Here is a 26,095-nt window from a genome sequence, read left to right as displayed (position 1 = left end):
TGTTAGGTGAATAGATAAGTGGGGAAAAAAAATGCCACCCTGATATGACGTTCTGTATGTTTGAGAAACAAATACACTAACCATGAACTCTACCTAGGCGTAATAAATGGGATAATATGAATATTAAAAACAATTGATAACACGCTTGATTTTTGTTAGAAACCAACTTCAATACTTAACACGTTTGACAAGATATTATTAGTTCAAGGGGCTATTACAATTTTATTATGTCTGAGACAACGCAGTTATCAGTTATCAACTGTGTACTCATTTTACAACTGAGATCCAAAGTGTCATACCACAAGACTACGTGGATTCGGAATTCACATGAATAGTTGCTGTTTTAGGGTGGCAATTGTTTTGAACACAGTAATGATGATATGATTTTAATTATATTATGTAAAAATGCCTAATGTCTGTTTATTTCATCTCAGGATTGGGAAAGTAATGCAGCATCATTTGTGTCAATGGGAAAACAGCTGTCAGAGATCACAACTCTCATTATACAGTGGAGAAAATTGGAACTCAGGTGAGTAATGTGTATGTGAAAAATGTTTGATTGTCTCTGGAAATTATGTATTTTTAGGGGCAGCGTGGCTCAGTGGTACGGTCTTTGCTTCCTAACCGAAAGGTACCGAGTTCAATCACCCACCGCTGCGTTGTGTGGCCTTGAGCAAGTCACCTCGCCCTAGCTCACTTTGCGGCTGACGCCTGGGTTGTTCCAGTCTTCCCTTGGAATAGAACCTAAAGACAAATTTCCCCTTGGTGATGAATAAAGGGAATTTTATTTTTTTTAATTTTCTTTTTCTTTTCACCACATTGATACAAGATTTGTAGAGACCTCATTAAATGAGTTTTTAAGTCCTTTGAAAGTCATTAAGTCATTTATATTCCCTTATTATTTATTAGTTGTTGGAGCAGCTCATTGGATCATGAGGAAGAACAATGTCGAGAAAAGGCTAGCCACTGGTGGTTTCATCTGTACCGTCTTGTGTCAGATTATTTGAATGGATGTGTTGAGGCTGACAAAGGAAAAGGAGAGGTATGATTAGAATCTTTACAATAAAGTTTATTTTCTTTAATTGCAGAAGAAAAAAAAAAAAAACAGAAACAATAAAAAAAAACCCAAAAAAACAATGAGGATTAACTACATGAGATGAATATACAATTCATAAACAATTAATAATTTATACAGAGTTAAAAGGAAAAGTGTTTGCAGGTAGTCAATTTAGGTTTGAGAATGATACAATTATCAAATCTAAAAATGATAGTTTGTGAGATAGGATTTAGAAAGATCTTTTGTGAAATAAGATATGTAAAGGTCTTTGATGATAGTTTGAGAAATAGAATTTAGGGAGGTCTTAAATGGTAAAATGGTAAATTGGGTTTTGGAATATCTTTAATGAGGATTTGTGAAATAAGGTATTGAAAAGTCTTGAATAGTAGTAGTATCGTTCGGCTATACTTCTATGTTCAAGGTATCAATCCAGGTTTGGAAGTCATCATCACATTTGTTGATGGTTTCAAATCCCCCTTCCAGTTTTGTCTCTGGGCAATCTAGTACGAGGTGGTTTGCATCTTGTGGTTCTTGGTTGCACTTTGGGCATGTTGGTGACAGTCTTGAATGATAGTTTATGAATTAAATTGGATTTTATGCTGCTGAGGAAATTTATATGACTTTTTAAAAAAATAGTCCTATCTTATTGATATATATTTAGAAACTGGATATCGTCACCTCTCTGAAGACATTCTTGGAAGGTTCGACATTAGGAGAATATAGCTTGAGACTTGACATGATGAAGGCCTTCCATTGTCAGCTGATACACATGGATACCAGTCCACAACAACGTAAGTCTGCTGTGTTGTCTGCTGGGAAAAGAGAATGAATTTCAATAAAATGTTTTTTTTTTTTAATTTACAGCTTATGTAAGAGTTTGACGTTTTACAATAATTAATTAGTTGACTTGTTTGCCTTTGTGCGCCCAATTGTTATATAAATAGACTTGCCAAGCACTACGATTTTATAGTAATTTTACGATATTGAGAACACCATTACATGATTACGACAAACACCCACCCCCCCCCCCCCCCCCCCCCACCCCGAAAATAAAGAAAAATAATTAATTGGTTGTAAAATTGCGAATCTACAAAGTGACGTTTTTGCCCAGGTGGTTGGGCATATTCAACTTGGAACATGGAAAGGCAACTTTCTCTTTATTTTTGGACGGATTACTATTTTTTGTGCCAAATTACGATTTTTGGGGGCTCCAATTACTATTTTATGAATATTTTTTTTGGCAAGTCTGAATAAATGACCTTTGGCACAGCTTCATTTATATTATTTTCTGGAATCATTTTCTTCTCATTATTCTGACATTTTCATTTGTTGGCTGAAAATTCCTGAAAAAACTTTTGTGAAACTTCAAATTTGCAATGCTTACAATAAAAGAAATCAGGAAAAAGGAAAGTTAAATGTTATCAATGTATCTATTTGTACAGAACACCTTCTGCATGTGACGTGGAATCTTCATCAATTCTACCAACAATTTCTTCCCATTGTCCAAGACGAACTGAAAAAGTCTAGAAAACCAATTGACAAACAGCTCAAGGTTTGTAAGATGTCACTGTCATGTTTTGAGATATTTGAAAATAAAGTTTTAAAGATTTATTTTAATACCCTTTCTAGCATAAATAGAATTATTTATAAGATAGATATTGCTCTTGAAGCTAAACTCTATTAATAGGACTAGATGTTTAGAACCCAAGACTTCTCAAATTATGAGGGAAAATTCCCTAATGACTCCACCATGATTTGAACCATAACAGCCTTTCAATTTAAGGTCTAATGTCTTACCACTATGCCACCTGCTAATGCTAAAAGATTTAGAAATATATCACTCGAAACATTTGCTGGGTTCTTGAAGTGCCATTTAACCAACAACAAAAATTAAAAATTGGTCTTTTTTTCCTTTCCTTTCTTTTTTCTTTCTTTTTAACCCATTGCTGCCCGGGCATAATCTGAAAAAAATGTCTCTCACAGACCATGCGAGGGGAGATAACTCTTCCAAATGTCATAGGACATTTCATTAAAAAATTAATTGCAAGTATGTGAGGCATGCTAGAAACAAAATAAAAGCTGTTTTGGAAAGAAGAATGAATGGGCTTTAATTTGATGTATTGTTTTGGACTATTGATTCATATTTTGATTTGAAAAAAAATGTTAAAGTTGAAAAATATGTAATAATATTAAAACACATGAAACCCATTGTCAATGTCATCAAAATGCGCATCCAACTCAACCTCAATGTCTGATTCAGTGTCTGAATGAGCACTTTCATAATCACTATCCATCATTAAAAAACGTTGATCACGCCCGAGAATTGAGGAATTCAAACGCGATTCCAGCAAAAAAAAAAAAAAAAAAAAAAAGGACGTTACCACAACCGATTTGGTCGACAAACTTCAAAAAATCACAGCAGACAAACGAATTGAGATAAAAACGATCGGGAAATTTCTAGTTTCACTTTCACTCTTTCTCTACTTTCGTTTTCTAAATAAAAAGAAGTGGTTCTACACACGTTTTTAGTTTTTACGGGTTCAAAGATGCTGGATACCTGGCGGGCGATATCGGGCAATTTGGACTGATAGAGATGGGTTTTTTTAGCGGGCGATTACGGGCAATTTGGGTGGCAATGGGTTAAACTTTTTCTTTCATGAATTCTGGGGAAATGGATATCTATTATTTGAGGACATATTTTCCAGCGATCAGAATTGTCTCACCAGAATTTTTATGAACCACCACTTTCAATTTTTGATATTTCTTGTCACTCTTCTGCTTCTCATTATCATTATGAACATTATGAACATTATGAACATTGAGGCCCTGCAGCTTCAGGAATAATAAGCTTTTGAGTTAACCTGAAAACTAAGTACCATAACCGGTGCAGTGATCTCACTTTTACATGCTTTATCTATGCGAATGTATCATGATTTGTTGTCATTTTTCATTTTTTTTTCGTTTCTCTCTTAGGGTTTTGTCAAGATAGCGAGATGGAGTGATTTGAATTACTGGAGTTTGAAGACTTCAACAGAGAAAACCCACAGAACAGTCCACAAATTCATGAAGCAATACCAGGTATTTTATTACAACAAATGGGGGAAATGTTGTGCTATTTATGACATATGTTAATATTTTTCAATTGATATTAAATCACTTTTTGCATGTCTAATTGATATCTTCATCAGATGGAAGCTAACAGGAGAATCTTTACCACATGACTTGCTAGAGAGAGTTCTTGATTACAACTCAGCCTATATGAGCCATATTTACTTGTTTTATTTTATTTTTATCATAAAAGGTTGCTTTGGTTCGATACTGTTATATTCTACGAGCTAGGGTATATTTTAGTGGTGTAGATAATAGTTTTATTATTAAAATAGTATAGTCTTTGCCCATCATTAAGTTTGAAATAATCTCACCTACATAAGATAACTGATCGTCACTCTAGTATAATACTTTTAAACTGTTTCTAAGGATTATAGCAGCTTTAAAATAAATATTATCAACTACACAAATGGTTTTTCGTTTTTTTCTGACCCATCAAAAATCATTAACAATTTGGTTATCATGTCAAGTTTTATACTGGTGAAATATTTATAGTCCTTTGTCTAAATAATTTATAAACTTTCATAGGCTGTCCTGAGGCAACCAGTGAAGAACCTACTGGGTGAAAAGGGGGAAAACTCACAAATTAATCAGGATGAAGATCAAAAACCAGGATTTGGTCTTGAGGATAAAATGACAGCAATGAGTAAAACATTCATCGTACAACTGGACAAAATTGAACAGAATGTGAGTATTTTCGAATTTTATTTTTATTTATATTATCTTAGCGATAAGTATTGCACTGTTATTTCTTTATTTTGCACCAGTTTCATAAAATTTTAACACAATGCTGTAAACCTTGTGTGTGATAAAGTCTGCTGTTTTCTAAAAATAATAACAAACTTATATTGGGCACTTTGATCTCACATTTTTTAAAAACAGTTCATTTCCATCCAAAGTACTTTATTTCCCTTTTTTTTTTTTTTTTTTAACCGACCACAGGAAATGGTTCCATCAACTGCATCGGAAGATCACCCCTTGCTCTCCCGTCTGCCTCAACTGTGTCAAAGAATGAAGAGCCACATCAAGAAGAGCTGGAAGAAATTGAAACAAACCAAAATAATTGACATCTTTGACAAGTTCACAGGTAGAGATGTCATGATTATACTGCTCTGCTCATAAACACATTTAAAAAAAAAAGAAAAAAGGAGGGGGGGGGGGGATTTGACCAAATACATCTTGCTCCCCCAGTTTTTGTTTTTGTTTTTTGATTGATGAATGTGGCTTATTACGTCACAATGGACGGTTTTTATTTTTTGGGGAGGAACTGAGATGTGTGTATGTGTTTGCGTATGGTTTTTGCTTGTTTGATTTTGTTTTGTTGTTTATTGTTTTTTTATTTATCATATTTTTATTCTCTAAAGCAATGGTGTATTGCTGAGGGTTACATTAATAAGAATGGAAATTAAATGACGGTTATCATACTGGGAAATACATTTCACATATTTTAAGTTTGGTTATCTTAGTAGTAGAAATGTGCACCATATCTGAAAATTTCAATTTGAAAAATGTATCCAATGTAAGTTTTTAACACATTTTGTTTATTAAGAAAAGTGCTCAGATCATAGAAACATTCCTTGATTAAATTATTACCTTGCATTGTATTTTTTAAAATGTATTTGTTATTTTATCTTGAATGAAGTTTAAATGAATTCATTAACCCTCTCGAGTTCAAAGCAAATGGAAATCAAAGTTGTCGAAAGAAGATTATTTAATGTTTTCTAGACCACTTACATGGTGTATGTTTTATTCTTTATTCTCAGGAGAACTCATTGAAGGTATACTTGAATTGCAAAAGCTAGAAGTGGATACGGTAAGTTGTAGTTGTTATAGCATTATTAATAATAATCACGATTGAATATCTCTCTCAGAATATGTTGATGTTTATATGTATTGACATTTTGCTCAAGTAAGATAATGGCCACTTATTTTTTTTAGTCTTTGTGTTTAATGAATGCCTTATTGTTTTTGGATTGTTTCTTCAGAGTGCTGAAAAAGAAAAGCAGAAATCGCAAGCAAAGGCTATCAATCTGAGAAAAAGGAAAGGCTTGTCAGAATTGTTTAAATATCTGACCTTTATAGGTAATCAAACCTTTGACCTTTGACATTTATTATTCTCTCAATTTTTTTTTTTACTTTGTCTCCATGTGTTCTTTTATATTTATTTTTTAAAATTATTCTTTTAGCGCATTCTGCGGTTTTATTGTTATTATTATTTTTAATTTAATTAATTTTTTATTTTAATTTTTTTTTTATATTAAAAAATAATAATTCAAATTGACATTCCAATATATTTTTCTTTAATTTTGGAAGGAGATGAGTGAGAGAAGGACTTTATTTTGAATGTCTTCCAACAACTTTTTTTTTTTTGGAACCATTAATTGTTCCTCAAGCATTTGATGTCATCACTGTCCAATCATGTTTCTGTTTTAACTCTATGCATACCCATTGGGGTACCATTGATCTACACAACTACCACCATCAATGAATTCTTCGGCAGCCATTATCTTTGTCATCAACACCACTACCACTGTGCTCTTTATTATTTCTAGATATTCAACGTTTGCTTCTATTTTCATTCTTTCACTTAAACGAATCCTACAGAAAATACATTGTAATTCTATGAAAAAAATGTCGTTCTTCCTTCATTTCTAGGTTTATCCTACAGAAAAGGTATGACAGGTGGCACCAAACACAAGACGGCCTTTGCATCTGCTATAGAACAGCCTCCTCTCAACCTTATCACCAATGTCAGGTATGACCATTGTTCACCTCTCTGATTTTGGATTAAATACCATTGAGAATTTTTATTTTTAAGTTCTGCTATACATTCCGCTTTGTAATGCCTTTTGTGTGTGTGTGTGTGTGTGTGTGTGTGTGTGTGTGTGTGTGCGCGCGCGCTTTTTTGTTGTTGTTGTTTTTTGGGGGTTTTTTATTGTTGAGAATACCATCTATAGCAAGGAAATCTTTTTATCAAAATGTGTCAATAACAGAGACTAGTGAGTTTTAGAGTTATATGACTTGCTCAAGACCACACATGCAGTGGGGATTTGTATAACATCAGTTACCTTTAGGATATGAGGTTGGTTTCACACCTCCCCTAGACAGCTATTTTAATATATTCTGATCTAGATTTGATTGGATTTTTTAAGCCTTAACTGCTGACATCCATGAATACCTGAGGCCACTCTAAAGATTCTTTTTATTTTTTATTTTTAATTTTCACTTTTCAGCCCTGCTGTGATAGCTTTGTGGTCTGGCTGCAATGAGTATTTCTACCGATGCATGACAAGACACGCTCATTTCATTGGAGCTTACGACAGTCCATCCAAGGTACAATTAAATTGAATTGCATTTCATGGATACTTTCTCCCTCCATCTCCTTTCTCGAAGTATTTCACAACCTGCCCCCTTCTTCTCTCCAAAAAAAGAAATAGTAAAAAATTAAATAGATAACACAGAAGGGGAGAAAAATTAGTCAATATGTCATTGATAGCCACTTAATGCATTGTAATTGGTTTTGTATTTTTAAAATCCATTTTGTATAAGACATCTGTGAGCTAAACATGAAATTGCATGCCCAAGGACATAATGCCAGAACCAGTTTTCATTCTCATTCTCATCCGTACAGTCAAAGCCTTACTTAACGTTGCTTAGTTTGTTACAAGAAGAGACATGGCACCACTCGACTGTCAACATCACACTAACATTTTTTTAAAAATTAAAAAATTTCAAGGCTCAATGCTTGAAACATTGTCATATTACCTTTACCCTCCTCAAGGGCAATACAAATTTTGTGGCTATGTAATCTAGTGATATGACTCAGCCTGTAGCTTGTAGATTTTGTCTTTGAGTCCACTTTAGGTGACACGGGTTTGAGGACTTGCTTCCCTCATATTTACTCCCAATACTCAGGTGTAAGATGAGAACCTAATTGGTGCCGGAAGTGTCCCTGGTGAAAAAAAAAAAGTTGTAGTAGTACCTCATAGATGTCATGTCTCATCTTAGATTTTAAGTATTGTCTGTTGGCTTGGGACCCTAAATAGGTGCTTTAGCATATTTAGTGGCTGTTGGGCTTTATGTGAAATAGCAAATGTTACTTTTAATTGTATTAACTAGACTGCCCCTTAGTATCTAAAATCTTTACTCTACATCTGCTGTCCATTTCGATCTCTCAGATCATCCACTTCAATTCCGTTTAACTCACTCAATCCTAGAGATTTTTGCTACTTTTCAAAGTTAGAAAAAAAATGTATTAAAAATGAGCATGTGCATAGATATTTTTATTCAAGTACCATTAACATGTGAAAATTAAAAACATTAGATTTGATACTACGCCTATAATATGTCTCAGAAAAATGTAATAAATATGCATGGGGTAAAAGTAACTCCGGGTAAACTACGGATATAGTCGGTGCTAGGGTTGAGTGAGTTGAAAGGAAAATTCCCCAAAACAAACTGTCTAAGTATTCTTTGACTTTTTCAGCCACTCATGTATGTCATCTCTAATAGGAAAACTCTTTCAAAAAACATCTGACCTATTCCGCAACTAACTTAACAAATATATTTTTTTTCTTTCTTGTGTAAGTGGGTGTGTGAGAAAGCACACATTTGTGCGAATGTCTGTGTGTGAATGAATGTATGTATGAATGAGTGAGTGAATGAATGGATAAAAAAAAGGAATGAGATTTAGCACCTCTGAGCATCAAGTATAGGAAACAGAGCTATATAGTTGATTTTTACCTTACATATTATATTACGTTGTATAAAATCCCAAATTAGATTTAGTTCTGTAACTTTTGTATAATCTGGTTCAGGAACTTGGTATGGCTGACATCCAGAGGTGTTTCGGTTTTGTGGAACATTTGTCTCAGCTGTATCTTGATCACAGAATGCAACTGCATCAATTGGCTGTCCGTTCAAGGGATTTAAGGTCAGTAGAGAGACTTTTTATTTTTATATTAATTACCTAGAACATTTCCTTGAAAACTCCATCATTCAATCTTTATTCTCAGACTGATTATTTGAACGCCTTAAGAAGTTTTCGGAATTGATATGATTTCTGTATGCCACCCACAACAATATCGATGTACAAAGTTGATGTGTCTACCATGCAATACATCTGGCCATATGATCTCTGGGATGAATTTAGCTCTATTATTCAATGTCATGAAATAGATTATTGGCCAATGCTGAACAATTGTTACTGCTCATAATAAATTCCAGCTATATGAATGTTTGACTTTAAAGAATTTTTAAATCTTTTAATTTTTTTCCTTATGCAAACATCAAGTAAACCTTCAGTGGTATAAATCTTCCTCCCCACCCCCTCAATCCCTATATAAAGCCTTATACATGAAGCCTTCGCCATCGACTCTCAGATCTTTTTATGAGTCATAGAAATTTTTTTTTTTCACTCCCAGGAGCAAGATGAATATGTTCGAATCCCTCGCCGTTATGTCTAACCGAATCCTCCCACCCCAGAAAGAGTTCAAAGATTGGCTGGTGAGTAAAAATTCCTTCTGTCTTTTCTCTAAAAGTGACTTTAAAAGATCTGAACATGTAGCTATTGTACAGAGCTAGAAAAGGAATTCAAGAAAGACAAAAAAAACATTGCAAAATGTCAGCCTCTCTCTGCTTGGGGTAGAACCATAGACCTTATGATCTCTGGACAAGCATACTACTTGTAACATCACTGACTGCACCATCACTGCTTTACTTTGACAAAAAAGCTTTTGTCATTTTGTCCTTACTTTTTTTTTCTTCAAATTTTAATGATTTAACTTGTCAAATAGGCATCAAATAGAATTGGTGTTTGAAGAAAAAATTTCCAACCAAAATAAGGCGTTTTGCTAGAGTGTAGCAGATTACACATTGTAATGATAAATTTGGTAATTAGGAGGTTTAAATTGTACACACTTTTTCAGATTTGTTATCTTGCACCTGCAGTGCTTTGCTGTCTAATTTTTTGTTGTTGGAAATTTTAGAATTTTCAGGTAAATGAAGTATTTTTCACTTTAGAGTGTAGAACAATAATATTCATTGTAATAAGATACTATCAATATTGACAACTTTATTTTATTGTTAATATTTTGTTGAAGTAAATAACGCCACATAATGAGTTTTGTATGGAGAGAAAAAACATAACGCCATGGCGACCACCTCTATATAACGACTTTCTCAACATAATGACCAGCTCTGTTGACACCCTTGAGTTTTTTCTCTATATTTTACCTCTATATAACGGAAAGCTCCCTGACTCGACCAAGACCAAGTCGTTATCTTAACGGGCAAATACCAGGCTATTTCAATGTTACAAGAATGACTGATGTTAAGAACTTTTTTTTTGCCTAAGGTTGTTCTATATATTTGTGCTCTAGTTTTTTTTTTAGAAAAAAAATAGTTGGATCTGTTATTTTAATTGGAAAACATCCATTCTGTTCTTGTAATCAACTCTATAATCTCGTTTAAAAAAAAAAAATTTTTTTAAAATTATCACAGGAGAAAATCAGCAGGTTATTGAGTCAGTTTTGGCAGTGGCTCAGTCAATTTGCCTTCATCATGGAAGCGTGCCCATCCAAAACCAATAGCCTGACCAACAAGTTGTCGGTGCACCCTTCCCCTCTCCCTGCATCCTTACTCTCCCCGTCTGCTTTGTGGTCCAGAGGGGATGAGGCATGGTGCCAGTGTCATGCTGACTTCAAGGTAGGAATAAGGGATTATAGAAAATGTGAACTATATTCATCATGAAGATGGATTATCATTATGTGCACCTGTGCGGAATTTGTGAATTATGACAGTTACCTTGTGACCTGAAGGTCCCTGGTTTGAGTCTCTTGGAAAAGGTTCTTTACTTACATTTTCTCACTATACTTGGGTGTAAAAATGAGTACTTGGCATTAGTCAGAAAAGAAAATGTGAAATTGTGCCTACGTTACAAAATTGCTGAAGGCTTGAGACCCCTTGTACAGCATCTTTAGCAAACTTAGTGGATATTGGGCTATGCTACAGCTCACACTTTAAAAAAAATAAATTTTAAAGCACATTTCCTGGTTTGATTATGCTCAATTAAGAATTCCAATAGCTCAAGAGCTGAAGTCACAGGTAAAAATGGACAGTCTTCAAATCTGGATTGAATAGAGGCATGTTTTCTCAACCCTCCGTCCACACAGCAGCAATTAGGTTGTTGGGTTAATTAAACCTGGCAGAAACTATTATCTTATCCAAAGTGTAGCAAGATTAAATCTCGTTCTCATAAGCCTTATAAAACCTTATAAAAAACTTCTACAGCTTTTCCGATAAATTTGGTTAAAGACAAAGCTGCATTGGGATTTTCAAATACAACAAACTTAAATAAAATGTTATGTGTTTTGTTATGTTTTTTGGGGGTTTTTTTTTCTTATCCTTATTTTCAACTAATTCCAAATTTATTCTATATCTCTATGATGAAGACCATTCAAGAGACGGTGAGGTCGGAGCAGGCCGTTGTTGATGTCATGTTGAAGAAATCTATTTTTGGCAGGTAATCATGTAATTAAAAAGTTTGAAGGTGTTCAATTAATGGTCGAAATTTTCTTTTTTTATTTAAAGCATTTTGCACGTGCTATGTTTGCTATGCAATTAAAAAGAAATCAAAAATCAGTTTCATTACCAATATACCTATATTACACAAAATCTTAAGACAGATTTTGAATTTCAAAAGTTTAATACAATGGAAATTTAAACTTTAAATATAAATGTTGTTTTTCAATTATTATTTTTTCTTTTTAAATTGTTCAATCATTCACCAATCTATATTTCCACACCAACTGTAATCCATCTTATTTAATGTGTAAATGCTACTTTTGATCAATTTCCTTTATTCTCCAGTGATGACGTGCAGTCGATAGTAAATTGCTTGCATCACCTGAAGACGGCCTCACCGACAATGTCAACAATTATCAATCAGTTCACAGAGCCAGGCAGTGATGAAAGCAACTGTTTTGTGTCTGGTCTGAAGTACCTCAAGTCACAAATGCTTTCTCTGTCCGATGGCTTAAACTTGTGGACCGATAGATTGGATAAAATGAGATCTGAAATCAGAGGGGACAACGACGCATCAACAACAACAACACAAGATTCGGTAGTGAAGAATTTTGTTTCAGAGTTTGAGGCAGGAGTTTCAAATGTGGTTGAGAGTCTCTTGTTGGGTGTTCAGAACATGGCCAAGTTGGCCGCTGCTAGAGAAGAAGAGAAGCGTATTGAGATGGAGAAGGAAACGAGCAAGACAAAGACAGTGGAGTGTTGTGAATCAGAGTCAGATGGAGATGGGAAGGAGGGAAATCAGAAGACAGATGAACAAGAAGAAATGGAACAGCCAGGTATTGGAGGCAATAGATCAATATTTTACAAAGAGTTTCGTTTGGATTTTTGAAAATTATTATTGCACAGTAAAGGCTATGTGGTCTAGTGGTATGACACTCGCTTTCTGATCGGAAGGTCCTGGGTTCGAGCTTCGCTCAGCGCATAGTTGAGTCCATTGGAAAAGACTCTTTACTCATATTCTCTCACCATACTCAGGTGTAAAATGAGTACCTGGCTGTTTACAGCGTTGTTTCTGTCAGAAAAAATTGTCACATCGCCTAACAAGCATCATGTCCCGTCCGACATGTTAACTGTCGCTGTTGACCAGGGACCCCTTGTGAAGCGCTTTGAGCACATTTAGTGGATATTGCACTATATAAAAATCTCAATTTTTTAATTAATTTTTTTTTAAAGCCATTAAGTATTAAGTACTTCTTTGTTTTTTTAATTTCCTCGATTAAGGATTTTTATAGTCAATATCTTTAGGTTATAGCACTTCTTTGTAAATGTGTCAGTCAGTATATTTGCTTTTTACAATTTCAATTATGGTGTTGAATGGAAGGTTTTTAGATATTTGTGTTTTTTATATCAAAATTCTTTTGGCTTTTACAATGAAAATTTAATTTTTCTTTTGAAGAGAAGGCGATAAGACCAAGAAATATTCTTGTCAAATGTTACCCGTTAGACAGTATGGACTGATTTTGATGATCAGTGAAATTGTAAACTGTTGTTAAAAACATGACAATTTGCATTTGTTGTCAACAAGTTTGAAAAATTGAAATAATATACAATATAGTGTAAAGCCCTTTGGGTGTTACTTAAGAGATTTTTTAAAAATCTGGTCTATCTCTCATTGAGGGATAAGGCTATGGCAATCTAAATATCAGAAAGATGGTAAGAAAAAATTAAATTTCCATCTTATATTGGCTATTTATTCTATTTAAATTATTTATTTATCTTTGTCATGATTTTCCTGTGCCACATCACAAGATTCTTGTCTTTATTGATCTAATCAGTGATTTTTGTGCATATTTCAGTGTTCAAAATTTAAGTAGTTCCAATACCCCTTTGATTACCAGCAAAATGGCATATAAAATAGATTTTTTGGAAGATTAAGCTCATATGTTTACATTATGTCTTTGTCCACTACAGAACTGGAAGAAGGCCATTTGAGTAAACATCTGATGGGAGTAGAAGTGTCTTTGTTTGAATCAAGTGGATTAGATAAGGTAAAGTCGAAAAATATTGAAAACAAAATATCATTGTATCGTTCTATGTTAATTTTTAGGGAGAAAATACTTAAAAGGCAATTTTGAATATTGGTACTCATATGTCGCTAAATGCAACAAAAGTGATTTATTTGTTATATGCCCTTACAATAACCTTATAGGGCTTGATTGATTTCTTCCAGTTGTTTAAAGAGCTTTTATGTAATTATTTTCATATATAATGCATTGGTGGACCGATTTTATCATAATATTTTTCTTCATAAACATGGTCATTACTTTATCTCAATTTCACAGAGAGAGTAACAATATTGATAGTCCTTCTTAGTCTGCATTGAAATTAATAGTTCTTATGACCTTAAGGTTTAATTTTTTTAGATAACAAACATTGTTCTTGATGATGAATGCCATGATAACATACAAATGCCTACATATCTGATAGTGTTCATGATTTTGTCCTTGCCATTAACCATTATTTGATACAACTTATGAGAAAAACTTTACTCATATCTCATCCACTGGAAATTGTGGTGAGCCTTGAATTTTACAAATTATTAGAAGTAATTTCGTTAGTAATCTTCTTTTAGATTAATGTCTTCGCCTCTAATCCTTTCATAAAGTAGACAGAGTTGAAGTAAAGTATTTTAACACATTTAATAAATTGTTCTTGATAGAACGTGAATTCAAAATCCCTTTTAAACCAGTTATATTTTTGCTTGGTAGATGAGCGTCTAAATAATTTTCTTTAATCACCCACAAAACAATCAATTGGCTAATGCAGTAAAACTGTAATCCTGTGCCCTCAGAGTACTTTAAACATCTTATGGTCTTAAATTTCAACTCACTTCCTGGCCACAGGTTAATCGTAGTCACATATGTTGATTTTTCTTCTTATCTGTAAATTTTCTTCTTTTTACTTTTTACTATTTTTATACCATTAAGAAAAGGAACAGCTTTTAAACTTTGATTGATGATAAACTAAAGGATGAACAACAGATTCAAGTATTGAAATAATTAAACCCCGTTATCAATTTGTCTAATGTGCATTTGAGGTTGAATTTTAATTCAGAAATGTAAAGCCAAAATCACTTTGGAAAAACACGTAAAATTACAAAACTGAAAGATAGATTAAGATTATGTAAGATATTCAATATCTAACTTTTTACCTTTCAACATCAAAGTTTATACTCTTTAATTAATTTATCATTTTGTTTTCACTTCTCATTCAACTAATTGTATTAAGAATAGTAAGGGGCACAGATTCAGGACTAAATTCTTAGAAGTGAGGTCAAGGACTCTTGACAACTTGAATCTGAATATGCAGGTAGATATGTTGCATATTGATTTTTAAATGTTACTACAGACGACTATTCATTTAAATTTGAAATTCTAATATTGTTTCTCTTAATTGATTTCACTTGTCTATTTAAAATGAAAACTATTACTAGATTAATTTAATGTTGCACTTTATCATTTTTCTCTTTAAAGAAAAACAAATTATATGCCATGCACTTTCATGACATTTGGATTAATGACCTTTTTTTTTAAGATTCTATTGCCTTCTTTATTTATCATTCATTTATATATTATCTTCATTCATTGTTCATTATTTATTGATCATTCTGTTCATATCATTGAGAACATAACCTACAATGACAAGTAAGAGACAAGGCACCAGCCATATTCCAAACATTCAATACATTATTCCCTTTGATCTAATCCACAACATTTGACATGTATTTGATTCATCCTACACAGCAAATTTTTTTTTCGTTCATATTTCATAATTTCTTTCCAACATTGTATTTTTAACTAGCATTAATTTTGAGCTTTCATGCGCATATCACTAAGCATTCATGGGTCTTTCAATAGTTTTACCTATGCCTAAACTCATTTCACCAAAACCAATCACTCTGGAGAACAATTTGTTAAGGCAATTGTAAATTTACATAGTTCAAATTTTTTCAAAGGATTCCAGACATCACTCAATACACTCATCATCAACTGCCATACTATTAAAAATACAATTTACTACCATATAACAAACGATCCACCTACGAACTCACTTGCACTACTACAACCATCACTACCTTTACTGATGCCACCACATATAACATATGACATCGATTGCTTTGCTACAGATTTAAAATGCATTTTGGCACTATACTGTTACCGACAAACCAAACATAATAATATCACTAACACTAGTCTAAAAAACACAAACAAATCATCATAGATCTACTACCGTCGTGTTATATTTAGTGATAGATAACTTGGGATTATTTTGGCATCCTATTATTGTTATCACACTCTAGTATATTAGCGTCATTGCGAATAATTGTACACAAACTAACGACGAGTCACACACATTGGTGATACATTTTTCGTAGTAACATAGTTTAGAGTACACGCGATTGACACATTGTTATTGACACAAGTCATAATAACTCCGCATTGTATTGACACATTGCTTTATAAGATATAACGATAAAAGGCATCAAATTCAACATACATAATAAGTTGAAATAAGAGAGAGAGATTTCTAAAAATAGAACAGTTCATTCCAGTAAGTGTAATAAATAAAACAGTCAGTAACAGTATCCTGTCAATATAATATATATAAAACATCGTAACTAATTTATTGCAAAAATGGAAGCATATAAAAGATACTTAAGTCTCGCAAAGGACTTAGAAATACCCCAGGAAAGAATATTTTCATGGTGCGAAGAGAAAATAAAAGAAGAAAAGAAGAAAGAATTCGTAGAGAAGAAAATGAAGAAAGAATTCGTAGAGAAGAAAATGAAGAAAGAATTCGTAGAGAAGAAAATGAAGAAAGAATTCGTAGAGAAGAAAATGAAGAAAGAATTCGTAGAGAAGAAAAAGAACATGAAGAAAGAATACGAAGAGAAGAACGAGAAGAAAGAGTCCAAGAAAGGGAACTAAAAAGACAAATAGCTTTAGCAGAAGAAGAAACCAAAAGGACCCAAATGATGCTGGAAATTGAAAAAACAAAAACCGTCATGAAGAAAACATAATAATAGTGATGAATTTTTCGTGAAACTTCCACGCATGCCAACATACGATGAACGCTCAGACTGTTTAGAATCCTTCTTACACCGATTCCAAGTTCAGGCTAAAGGTTATCGTTGGCCAGAAAGCAAATGGGCCACAGCCTTGATTAACTGCTTATCTGGAGAACCGCTAAAAGTTTTCTATACCTTAACAACTGAAGATGCAGATGACTATGGAAAAATTAAAGACGCTCTACTAAAAAGATTTAGATTAACGGAAGATGGTTACCAGGAAAGGTTTCACACTGCAAAACCGGAAAGTGGAGAAGACTTTAATACATTCGTGAACCGAATTACTCAATTTCTAAATCGGTGGCTTGAGTTGGCAAACGTAAAACAAGACGACTTTGCAGGCCTTTACTATCTCACGCTGAAGAATCGAATCTATCAAGCTTGCAACCCAGATTTAGTCGCATTCTTTAAAGAGAGAAAGCCGAAAACTTGGACAAATTAAAAATCTACTCAGAAAACTTTAACAGCGCACATCCATTTACACCCTTAGCAGAACATTGAAGGAACCATACTACGCTGCTGCTGCTCAGAGTCCAGGTACACCTAAAGTTCAGTACTCAAATAGAACGAGCCGATCAATCACTCAGAACACGCAAGTGAAACAAGATGATCATAATAACAAACCATGGAACAAACAGTTCAATAGAGACCATAGCCGACCCTATCAAAACAAAACAAGAAATAGCACTGACAATAATACTGAGTATAAGAAAACCAACAAACCTATAATTAAATGTCAATATTGTGGAATGAAAGGCCACACAGCAGACAAATGTTACAAAATCGTGGGATATCCAAAAGAAACTGCAAATGCATCACTCCAAACAAGTGTAAACAATCAGACACGAGTAATGTCAGGAGAAAATATAAATGTGTATTGCGTGAAAGGTATGTCACTTTTTAACACAAACTCACAAATCAGGATCGCTATTTTTTGTGAAGGCAAAGCTAATGGAACTGATTGCAAAATATTGAGAGACACAGGATGCAGTACAGTAGGAATAAAAGCATCTTTGATCAATGACGAAGACAAAACTGGAAAAACGGTACAATGCATCACATTCAGTGGCACAGTCGAAACCTTTGAAACAGCTAACGTGTACATAGAAACCCCATACTATACAGGAATAGTGGAATGCTGTATACTTCCCAACCCCGTCGCTGATGTTATTGTTGGCAATATAAAAGGTCTTAAAGACAACCCAACAGATGTAAAAGAATGGTCATTAACCCAAGAAACAGCTTGTCTAGCAGAAACAAGAAAGATGACTAAGACAACAGAGAAGCCAATGACTATTTCTCTTGAACCACAACAATTTGACAGGAACACGTTCATTGAAGAACAGAAAAAGGACCCGACTTTAACATCATATTTCAATATCGCAAACAAAGGACGAAATCAAAGTTGAATACATCATTGAAAAAGATATTCTGTTCAGGTTACATAGGAAAAGAAACAAAATAGCTAAACAACTGGTCACGCCGAGTATTTACAGAAACAAAATCCTTGGAATAGCGCACGATTCAATAACTTCTGGACATCTTGGGACTCTTCCACATTGAAGAGAATATCCGAGAATTTCACATGGCCTGGAATTACTAAAGACGTCCGAGAATATGTGAAATCGTGTGACACATGCAAAAGAAGAGTCGCAAAAGGCAGAATACCGAGATTGCCATTAGAGACAACCCCAGTTATTGAAAAAGTTTTTCAAAAAGTTGCAATTGACATTATAGGCCCTTTAACAAAATCAGATAGAAACCATACACACATACTAACACTAGTCGATTACGCAACCAGTGGCCAGAAGCGATAGCATTGAAATCAACTACATCGGATCACATAGCTGAAGCATTGATGACAATTTTTACTAGAATAGGCATACCAAATGAGATACTGTCGGACAATGGACCCCAATTTACATCACATATGATGCATGAAACCATGAAACTCATGGGAATCCAACACTCATTCACAACTCCCTACCACCCCCAAGCAAATGGTCTTTGTGAAAGATTTAATGGCACTCTAAAGAATATGTTAAGAAAAGTGTCAGCAGAAAAACCAGATGATTGGGACAGATACTTACCAGCAATCCTATTTGCATATAGAGAAATACCCAAGAATCTACAGGCTACTCCCCATTTGAGTTGATGTATGGACGATCACCTCGCGGCCCGATCAATATAGTAGCCGACATTTGTAAAGGGAATGAGGAGGACAATAACGAAATTATGTTTGCTTACGAATATGTAAGAAAGCTGAAAGACAGAATAGAGGACACGTGTAAGCTAGCACAGGAATCCGTCACTAAAAAGCAGAGAAATACAAGGAATACTCCGATCGAAAAAGCAAGTCAAGAAAATTTGAGATTGGTGACAAAGTACTAATACTCTTACCCGATGACTCGAGTAAACTTTTAGCTACATGGAAAGGACCATTCAAGGTATTAGCAGTACGATCTGGTGTTAATTACGAGATTAAAATTAACAACACAACAAAGACATTCCATGCAAATATGCTAAAAAAGTATTTGATAGAGACACAGTGTCGCAACCTATGTTTACTAATATCGAAGCTTCAAATGCAGGATTAATCATACCGTTGGTCATGGACACAGACACCCGAGACAGAAAAACAAACAAAAATCGCACAATTGCAACCACCTAAGACAAAAAAGAAGTACGCAAAGTACTTGGGCTCCTAAATTTTTACAGAAAATACATTTACAACTTCGCGCACATCGCGACACCGCTAACAAATCTGACAAAGAATGGGTCACCGAACAAAATTGTTTGGACAGAAGCGTGTCAGAATAGCTTTAACCAATTAAAGGCATTACTCTGTTCAGAACCAATTCTTAAATTACCCGACATATCAAAAGAATTTGTTGTAAGAACTGACGCGTCTGATAAGGGCATCGCAGGTGTACTATTACAGGAACATGAGGGAACTCTAATGCCTTGCTTATATGCAAGCAGAAAATTATTGGACAGAGAATCACGATACTCTGTAATAGAGCGTGAAGGACTGGCCATCGTCTTTGCTTTAAAGACATTCAGCAGATATCTACTGCTAAAAGAGTTTGTGGGCGAAACGGACCATAAACCACTCACGTACATAAGAAATAACAAAATGAATAATAGTAGAGTACTAAGGTGGAGTCTATTTTGCAAAATTACACTTTCAGTATCTCTCACATACCAGGCTGTGAAAATATTCACGCCGACCTACTTTCTCGATTAGTGTAAACACGTGAGAAGGGTATAACTTAACCTCCCATGCATACTGTTAGTTACCTCGCAAACTATGCCAAATCAGAACGCACAATTTCGATAATTTTATTTGTAAACATGATGACCCAACTTAATGTAACATTGAGTATTGTTTGGATATATATACCATACCCATTCATGATTTGGGAAATCTTCTCTTTATCTATTATTGTTATGAATTTTCACTCATTTATGATTAATAATTGAAATGTCAATATTCCATTTACATTTTCATTCATTTCATTCAGTAAATTACCTTCATATCATCGACTTAAATCATGCTTCATTGCCATCACTATTGTTTATCACAATGATTTGTAATCACATTGCCATCATGTTGTTCATCACAATGATTTGTAATCACAATCTTTCTTGAGACCAATAATTCATATTTGTTGATGCTTAACTCTTGGTTGGAAATTGAAATATTTGATTAGAGTGAATTCGAATCCCGCCTGCAGAGTTGGGTGGGGTTCCTGACCTCCCATAGCAGGCAGGGAGGTACTTGCTGTCTTCTATCCCCCTTTATCTGTTTTCCAACTTGCTTTCTGTCTTTGTCTTGGAATGAGATTACTTGGTTTTGTCCTGGCCCTGGCCGGATTCCTAGCTGGCAGGGAAACAACAGTCAAATGCATAGTTATTGTATTGGGAGATGATATTTTTTTCTGTGTAAATCATCTCTCTGTTATGTATTATTATATTTGTTATTTTGAATGTATAATTTAAGCATTTGAGTGTTTTCCTATTTGTTGGATCTTGTGCTTGTGTCCAGTTGAGACTTATAGGTGATCTCAAACTAAGTACATTGGTGGTATGCTCTTGGATTCTACATCTGATCCCTTTGTCTTACTTTCTCTTGGGTGCTTTAATTTTAATTCCAGAACTTTTTACTATCCCATTTTCTTCCTTTTTACTGGTGCTGATATGACCTAAATGTGTTGCAAGCGCCGTAAAACCCTTAAAACTAAACAAAAACAAGCAACCTGTAAAGGGTTTAATCTTGTATTTGTGCAGATAACAAAACAGTTGGATAATTTGATGGATAGATTGACTGCCATGACTAACATGACCGAAGATGGAGGACGTTACATATCTGGAGTGTCTCATTGTATTTCTCTCCTGATGCATGTCAAACCATTGATTTCGACCTACACACTCATGACGGAAAAACAACTGGGCTACTCTGTAGCTGCTCATCGGTCACTTGGAAAATTGCTGGCTGTGCTCTTGACAGCTTTTACAGAATTATTTCAGAAGGTAATTGGTCGTTAGTAATGTCTTTCTTCTTTAAGAATTTATGTCTGTCAAGCCTCTTGAAGATAGACCTTCATAAAGTTGACAAGAGTTGAAATAATATCATATTTAACAGGCAGTAAAAATTGGCTTGCTTGGATAGGACACGTGACTATTGCAAAAGATTTTCCTTTAGAACCAGTTATCCAGTTTTTGCTGGGTGGATGAGGGGTTTAAAAATTTCTTTAATCACACCAAAAACAAAAACAAAACAATGGCTATAGCCAGATTAAAAACTGGTAAGTCCTGTGGCCCTCAGAGTGAGCTTTCAGAGACATCTTAATGCTCTTCAGCTAGATTTTAATTAACTCCTGGCCACGGGGTTAATCGTAGTCACATATGTTGAGTTTGTTTCAATGTTTCATTCATAAATTTCTTCTTTTTATTATTTTCTACTCAATTTTTATACCAAATAAGAAAAGGAAGCAGCTTTTTAATCAGCTAATAAATGCAAAAACGTTGAATGCATGAAAGCAAAGTGTATTTGATACAACAATTGATTCATGTCTATTTGAAACATAATTAAACTTTCCTCTGATATATGTCAAATCTTGTCTAACCTTGCACTTTGAGTGGTTGAATTTTGTAATTCTGAAATGTAAAGTCAAAATACACTTTGTAGAATAGGACACAGAAAATAAAATATAGTAAAAAAGGAAAGGATAGGATTAAGAGAATAGAGAGCATATTCAATATTAAGCTTTCTTCTCCTGTGTTAAACAGTCAATGACATTATACAGTCTTTATATAATTTATCATTTCTCCGTGTTGCAGGGCTTCTGCATTCCACCTGAATTGAGTGAAGAGATGGAAGGTGAAGGGGCAACAGAGTTCAAGGACATAGAGAGTGGTGGCCTTGGAGAAGGTGAAGGGGTCAAGGATGTCAGTGATCAAATTGAATCTGAAGATCAGGTATGATATGTTGCATCATTGGATGTTTTTACAAATCGTCTGACTCGACAGACGACATCCATTCATTTATTAAAATTTGGACAATTTCCTCATTCTTGTTTCTTCTTCAATATGATTTATTTTTATCTATAAAAATAAAAAAATATTATAATTGCAATAGTAATGTATGCACTTAAAACACTCTTTTTCTCTTTAAAACAAAAAACAAAATAATATGGCAGTGCCTACATGACATGGATTAATGACCCTTTTTTTTGTCAAGAGATTCTGAGCTTGCCCTTTTACTTATTTATTTATTTATTTTTGATCATTTCTGTTATGATCAGTTGGAGGAAGCCAAGAAGCCTGGAACGGAAGACAAGGAAGAGGACAAGGACAACCAGCCAGATATTCCAGAGGAAGACAATGCCATTGAAATGTCCGAGGACTTTGATGGCAAGACGCACAACATGGACGAGACTGGTTAGTTTGTTTAGAGTGCCGTACACAGGCAAAACTTTTTTTTTCGTTTCTATATGTTCAATAATTTTTTTTACTTCAAATCAATTGTCATTTGGTTAACTTGAGCATTAAATATTTGAGCTTTTCTATAGCGCGATATCCACTAAAGCACTTCACTGGAGTCTCTTGCCAATAGCAATACTTTACACCGTGATGCCTAAACTCCGATTTCACCGGAAAAAATCTGATCTGGAGCAAAAAATTCCTGGTTACGGGCAACTTCCGTCAAATTCAGGTGAGGTCAAATTGTTCCAAAGGATACCCCCCAGCCCACCGGCTTCCACCCTTCAACTACCACATCATCATCACTGCCACTACTATTACAACCACCATCACCACATCATCACTACTACAACGACCATCACTACATCATCATCACTAGCACTGCTACTACAACCATCACTACTACTACTAATGCAACCACCACCACCACCATATCATCATCACTACCACTATTACCACAACCACCAATACAAAATCATTATCACTACTACTACTACTCCAACCACAACCACCATCACCACCACTAATACTACAACCACCACCTCATCATTATCACTACCACGATTGCTACAACCATCACCACCACATAATCATCACTACAACTACTACTACTACATCCAGTACTACCACATCATCTTAACTAACACTGCTACAACCACCACCACCACCAGCTCATCACCATTACTACAACACCAGCACCTCATCATCATCAGTACCACTACTACTACAATACACCACCACCATCATCATACACTACTATGAAACCCACACACTACTCATCATCACTACCGTGTACTACAACCACCACAACACATCATCAAATCCATTACTACTACCACCACCACCACATTATCATCACTACCACCACTACTACAACTACCACCACATCATCATCACTACCACTACTACTACAACCACCACCACCACATCATCACTACCACTAGTACTACAACTACCACGACCACCACATCATCATCATTAGCACTACTACTACAACCACGACCACCACATCATCATCAAAACCACTACTACGACAACCACCACCACCACCACGTCATCTTCACTACCACTACTACTACTACAACCACCACCACCATATCATCATCACTACCACTACAACTACAACCACCACCACCACCACATCATCATCACTACTACAACTAGTGCAACCACCAAACCACATCACCCTCTCTACAACCAGTTCTACAATCACTACCACTTTCGCTTTACTTCATTTACATCATGAAATAAGGAAACTTTGGGATTTTATTTGGCATTGTGTTTACAAATCATAATATAGTTCTAATCAGTTATCTATTTAGAACTATACAATATCTAAACACAATGCCAAATACCATACTTGTGCGTGGAAATTCCTCTTTCGACATTGAAATTCCTCCGAGTGGTGTCTGAAATTCCTGTGAGCCAAATTTAAAGTTGGCGTCTCTGCTTAACATTTAGAATGAGACATGACGTCTGTTAGGTAATATTACAATTTTTCCCGACAGAGACAGCACTGGTACTCATTATACACCTGAGTACAGTGAGAGAATATGAGTAAAGAGTCTTTTTCAAGGAATCAACTATGTGCTGCTCGGAGCAAGACTTGAAATCTGGACCTTCCTGTCCAAAGGTGAGAATTGGGATTTTGGAGAGGGAGTGAGAGAGTCCAGTCCATCATCTTGCAAATGCCATGGTGTAAAATGGTAAGAGAGAGAGAGAGAATAATGTCATTTGATTTATTTTTCTTTCTCACAGAAGATGTAGAAGAGAGAGAAGAAGACGAGCGAGAGAAAGAGGAGGAGGAGCTGGACAAACAAATGGGAGATATTGATGGAGACAAAAGCGAGAGACTGGATGAAAGAATGTGGGGAGATGATGAAGAGGAAGAGGAGGATGGCGATGAAGAGAAGGTAAATATGTACTTGGATTGAAATCCTGAAATTCCATATTCTATTACTTTTGAAATAAAGAATTAATATTTGGAAATCGTTTTGAGACATATGTATGGCAGGTAGGTATCCAGCCTATGTTTATTTATAATCTCAAGAAAAAAAAAACCAAAGACAAAATAAGCAGCTTGAAGTACATTTTTTAGCTCTTTAGATACAAGATAAGATAACTATTTATATTAACCTTTAAAGGAAAATTGTTTTACAAAGGTCTAATATTCAAATATTGCATTCCATCATACTCATAGAATAGTGAAGATAGAAAATGGATGGGAATTCAAAATTCAATTGGATGAAAAGTTATCAATATCGCCTTTGCAATAATATATATATTTGTCACAAGAATACATGAAATCTCTTAGAATTAATCAAAATTTTTTGGACCATTTGCCTCAACCAATGTTACGTCGGTTATATGCTGGAACTGAAATTCAGATTGAAAGTCTTAAGTTATAAAGGTTGTTTTTTTTGTGAAGAGTGAACATTGTTTTCTAAATTTCTAATGCAAGTGTTGCTGTTTGAAACTGTAAGAAATAGAGAACAATAGTCAAATGGAAAAGAAGCTTCTGTTTCATTAACGGAGATGGACGATATCTTCAGATGTCTTCGTCAATTCAATTTAAGCGTCCGTCCATTCAATTTGACTATTGTTATTTAAGTGTCTAAAAGACGAGTTTACGAATTCAAATCATTTTGAATTTTAATTCAATTCTATCCCACTGGTTCATCCTGATACGATTGGTGACAAGATTTTGATTTTTTCTTTTGGGAGGGGGGGGGGGGGGGGGGTGAATTGATATTTTATTTATGTCTGTTTCCATAATAAATGGGGTTACCGTTAGTTCAGTTTTTAGAGCACACGGTTTACACACAGAGGGACAAAGTTTGATCCTGAGTGAAGTCGAGATTGTTTTTCCTACTTACCCTGTCCACACAGCAGTGATTAGGTAGTTGGATCTGTTAAATATGGCAGAAAGTACTTTGCAATAGACTGGCATCCTATTTAAAGGGTAGCAAGCAATTGCTATTGTCCATTTTACACTATAGAAACTGGGATAAACTTCGGTTTCATGGGCCTCATGGCTTTGAAGTACTACTTTTTCCCCCCTATAATAAATAGTTTTGTTGTGTTTGTTTGAAATCCAGGAACAGAAAGACGAAGAGGGAGGAGGAGGTATGGATAGACAGAAGGAGGAGCTGGTTGCCAAGGATGACAACAAGGATGCTGCCGAGGCAAAGGAGGAGGAAGAGGAAGGGGATGGGAAGAAGGAGGAGAAGAAAGAAAAACAACCGAAGAATCAAATGGACAGTGATGTATGATTGCCTTTGTTGTTGTTGGTT

General features: G+C 34.6%; 1 protein-coding gene across 1 annotated transcript in view; it reads left to right on the top strand.

Annotated features, from left to right (window-relative positions):
* Positions 1-26,095, top strand: part of LOC144969409 (midasin-like) — a 173,158-nt gene that overhangs the window by 127,069 nt on the left and 19,994 nt on the right. Inside the window, exons 70-91 of the mRNA XM_078908521.1 lie at positions 435-529; positions 910-1,042; positions 1,719-1,848; positions 2,500-2,609; positions 4,031-4,135; positions 4,694-4,852; positions 5,108-5,252; positions 5,929-5,978; positions 6,151-6,247; positions 6,821-6,920; positions 7,399-7,498; positions 8,983-9,098; positions 9,589-9,670; positions 10,667-10,870; positions 11,617-11,687; positions 12,035-12,525; positions 13,661-13,737; positions 21,108-21,350; positions 22,161-22,298; positions 22,625-22,760; positions 24,561-24,715; positions 25,901-26,068. Of these exons, the coding sequence (XP_078764647.1) occupies positions 435-529; positions 910-1,042; positions 1,719-1,848; positions 2,500-2,609; positions 4,031-4,135; positions 4,694-4,852; positions 5,108-5,252; positions 5,929-5,978; positions 6,151-6,247; positions 6,821-6,920; positions 7,399-7,498; positions 8,983-9,098; positions 9,589-9,670; positions 10,667-10,870; positions 11,617-11,687; positions 12,035-12,525; positions 13,661-13,737; positions 21,108-21,350; positions 22,161-22,298; positions 22,625-22,760; positions 24,561-24,715; positions 25,901-26,068 (3,105 nt within the window). The remainder of the gene's footprint in view (positions 1-434; positions 530-909; positions 1,043-1,718; positions 1,849-2,499; positions 2,610-4,030; positions 4,136-4,693; positions 4,853-5,107; positions 5,253-5,928; positions 5,979-6,150; positions 6,248-6,820; positions 6,921-7,398; positions 7,499-8,982; positions 9,099-9,588; positions 9,671-10,666; positions 10,871-11,616; positions 11,688-12,034; positions 12,526-13,660; positions 13,738-21,107; positions 21,351-22,160; positions 22,299-22,624; positions 22,761-24,560; positions 24,716-25,900; positions 26,069-26,095) is intronic.

The sequence above is a fragment of the Berghia stephanieae genome, chromosome 3 (assembly GCF_034508935.2).
Source record: "Berghia stephanieae isolate SIO BIC M18660-M18661 chromosome 3, UCSD_Bste_1.3, whole genome shotgun sequence".
Taxonomy (NCBI): Eukaryota; Metazoa; Mollusca; class Gastropoda; order Nudibranchia; family Aeolidiidae; genus Berghia; species Berghia stephanieae.
The sequence above is the reverse complement of the archived record's forward strand: the minus strand, read 5'-3'. Positions and strand labels throughout refer to the sequence as shown.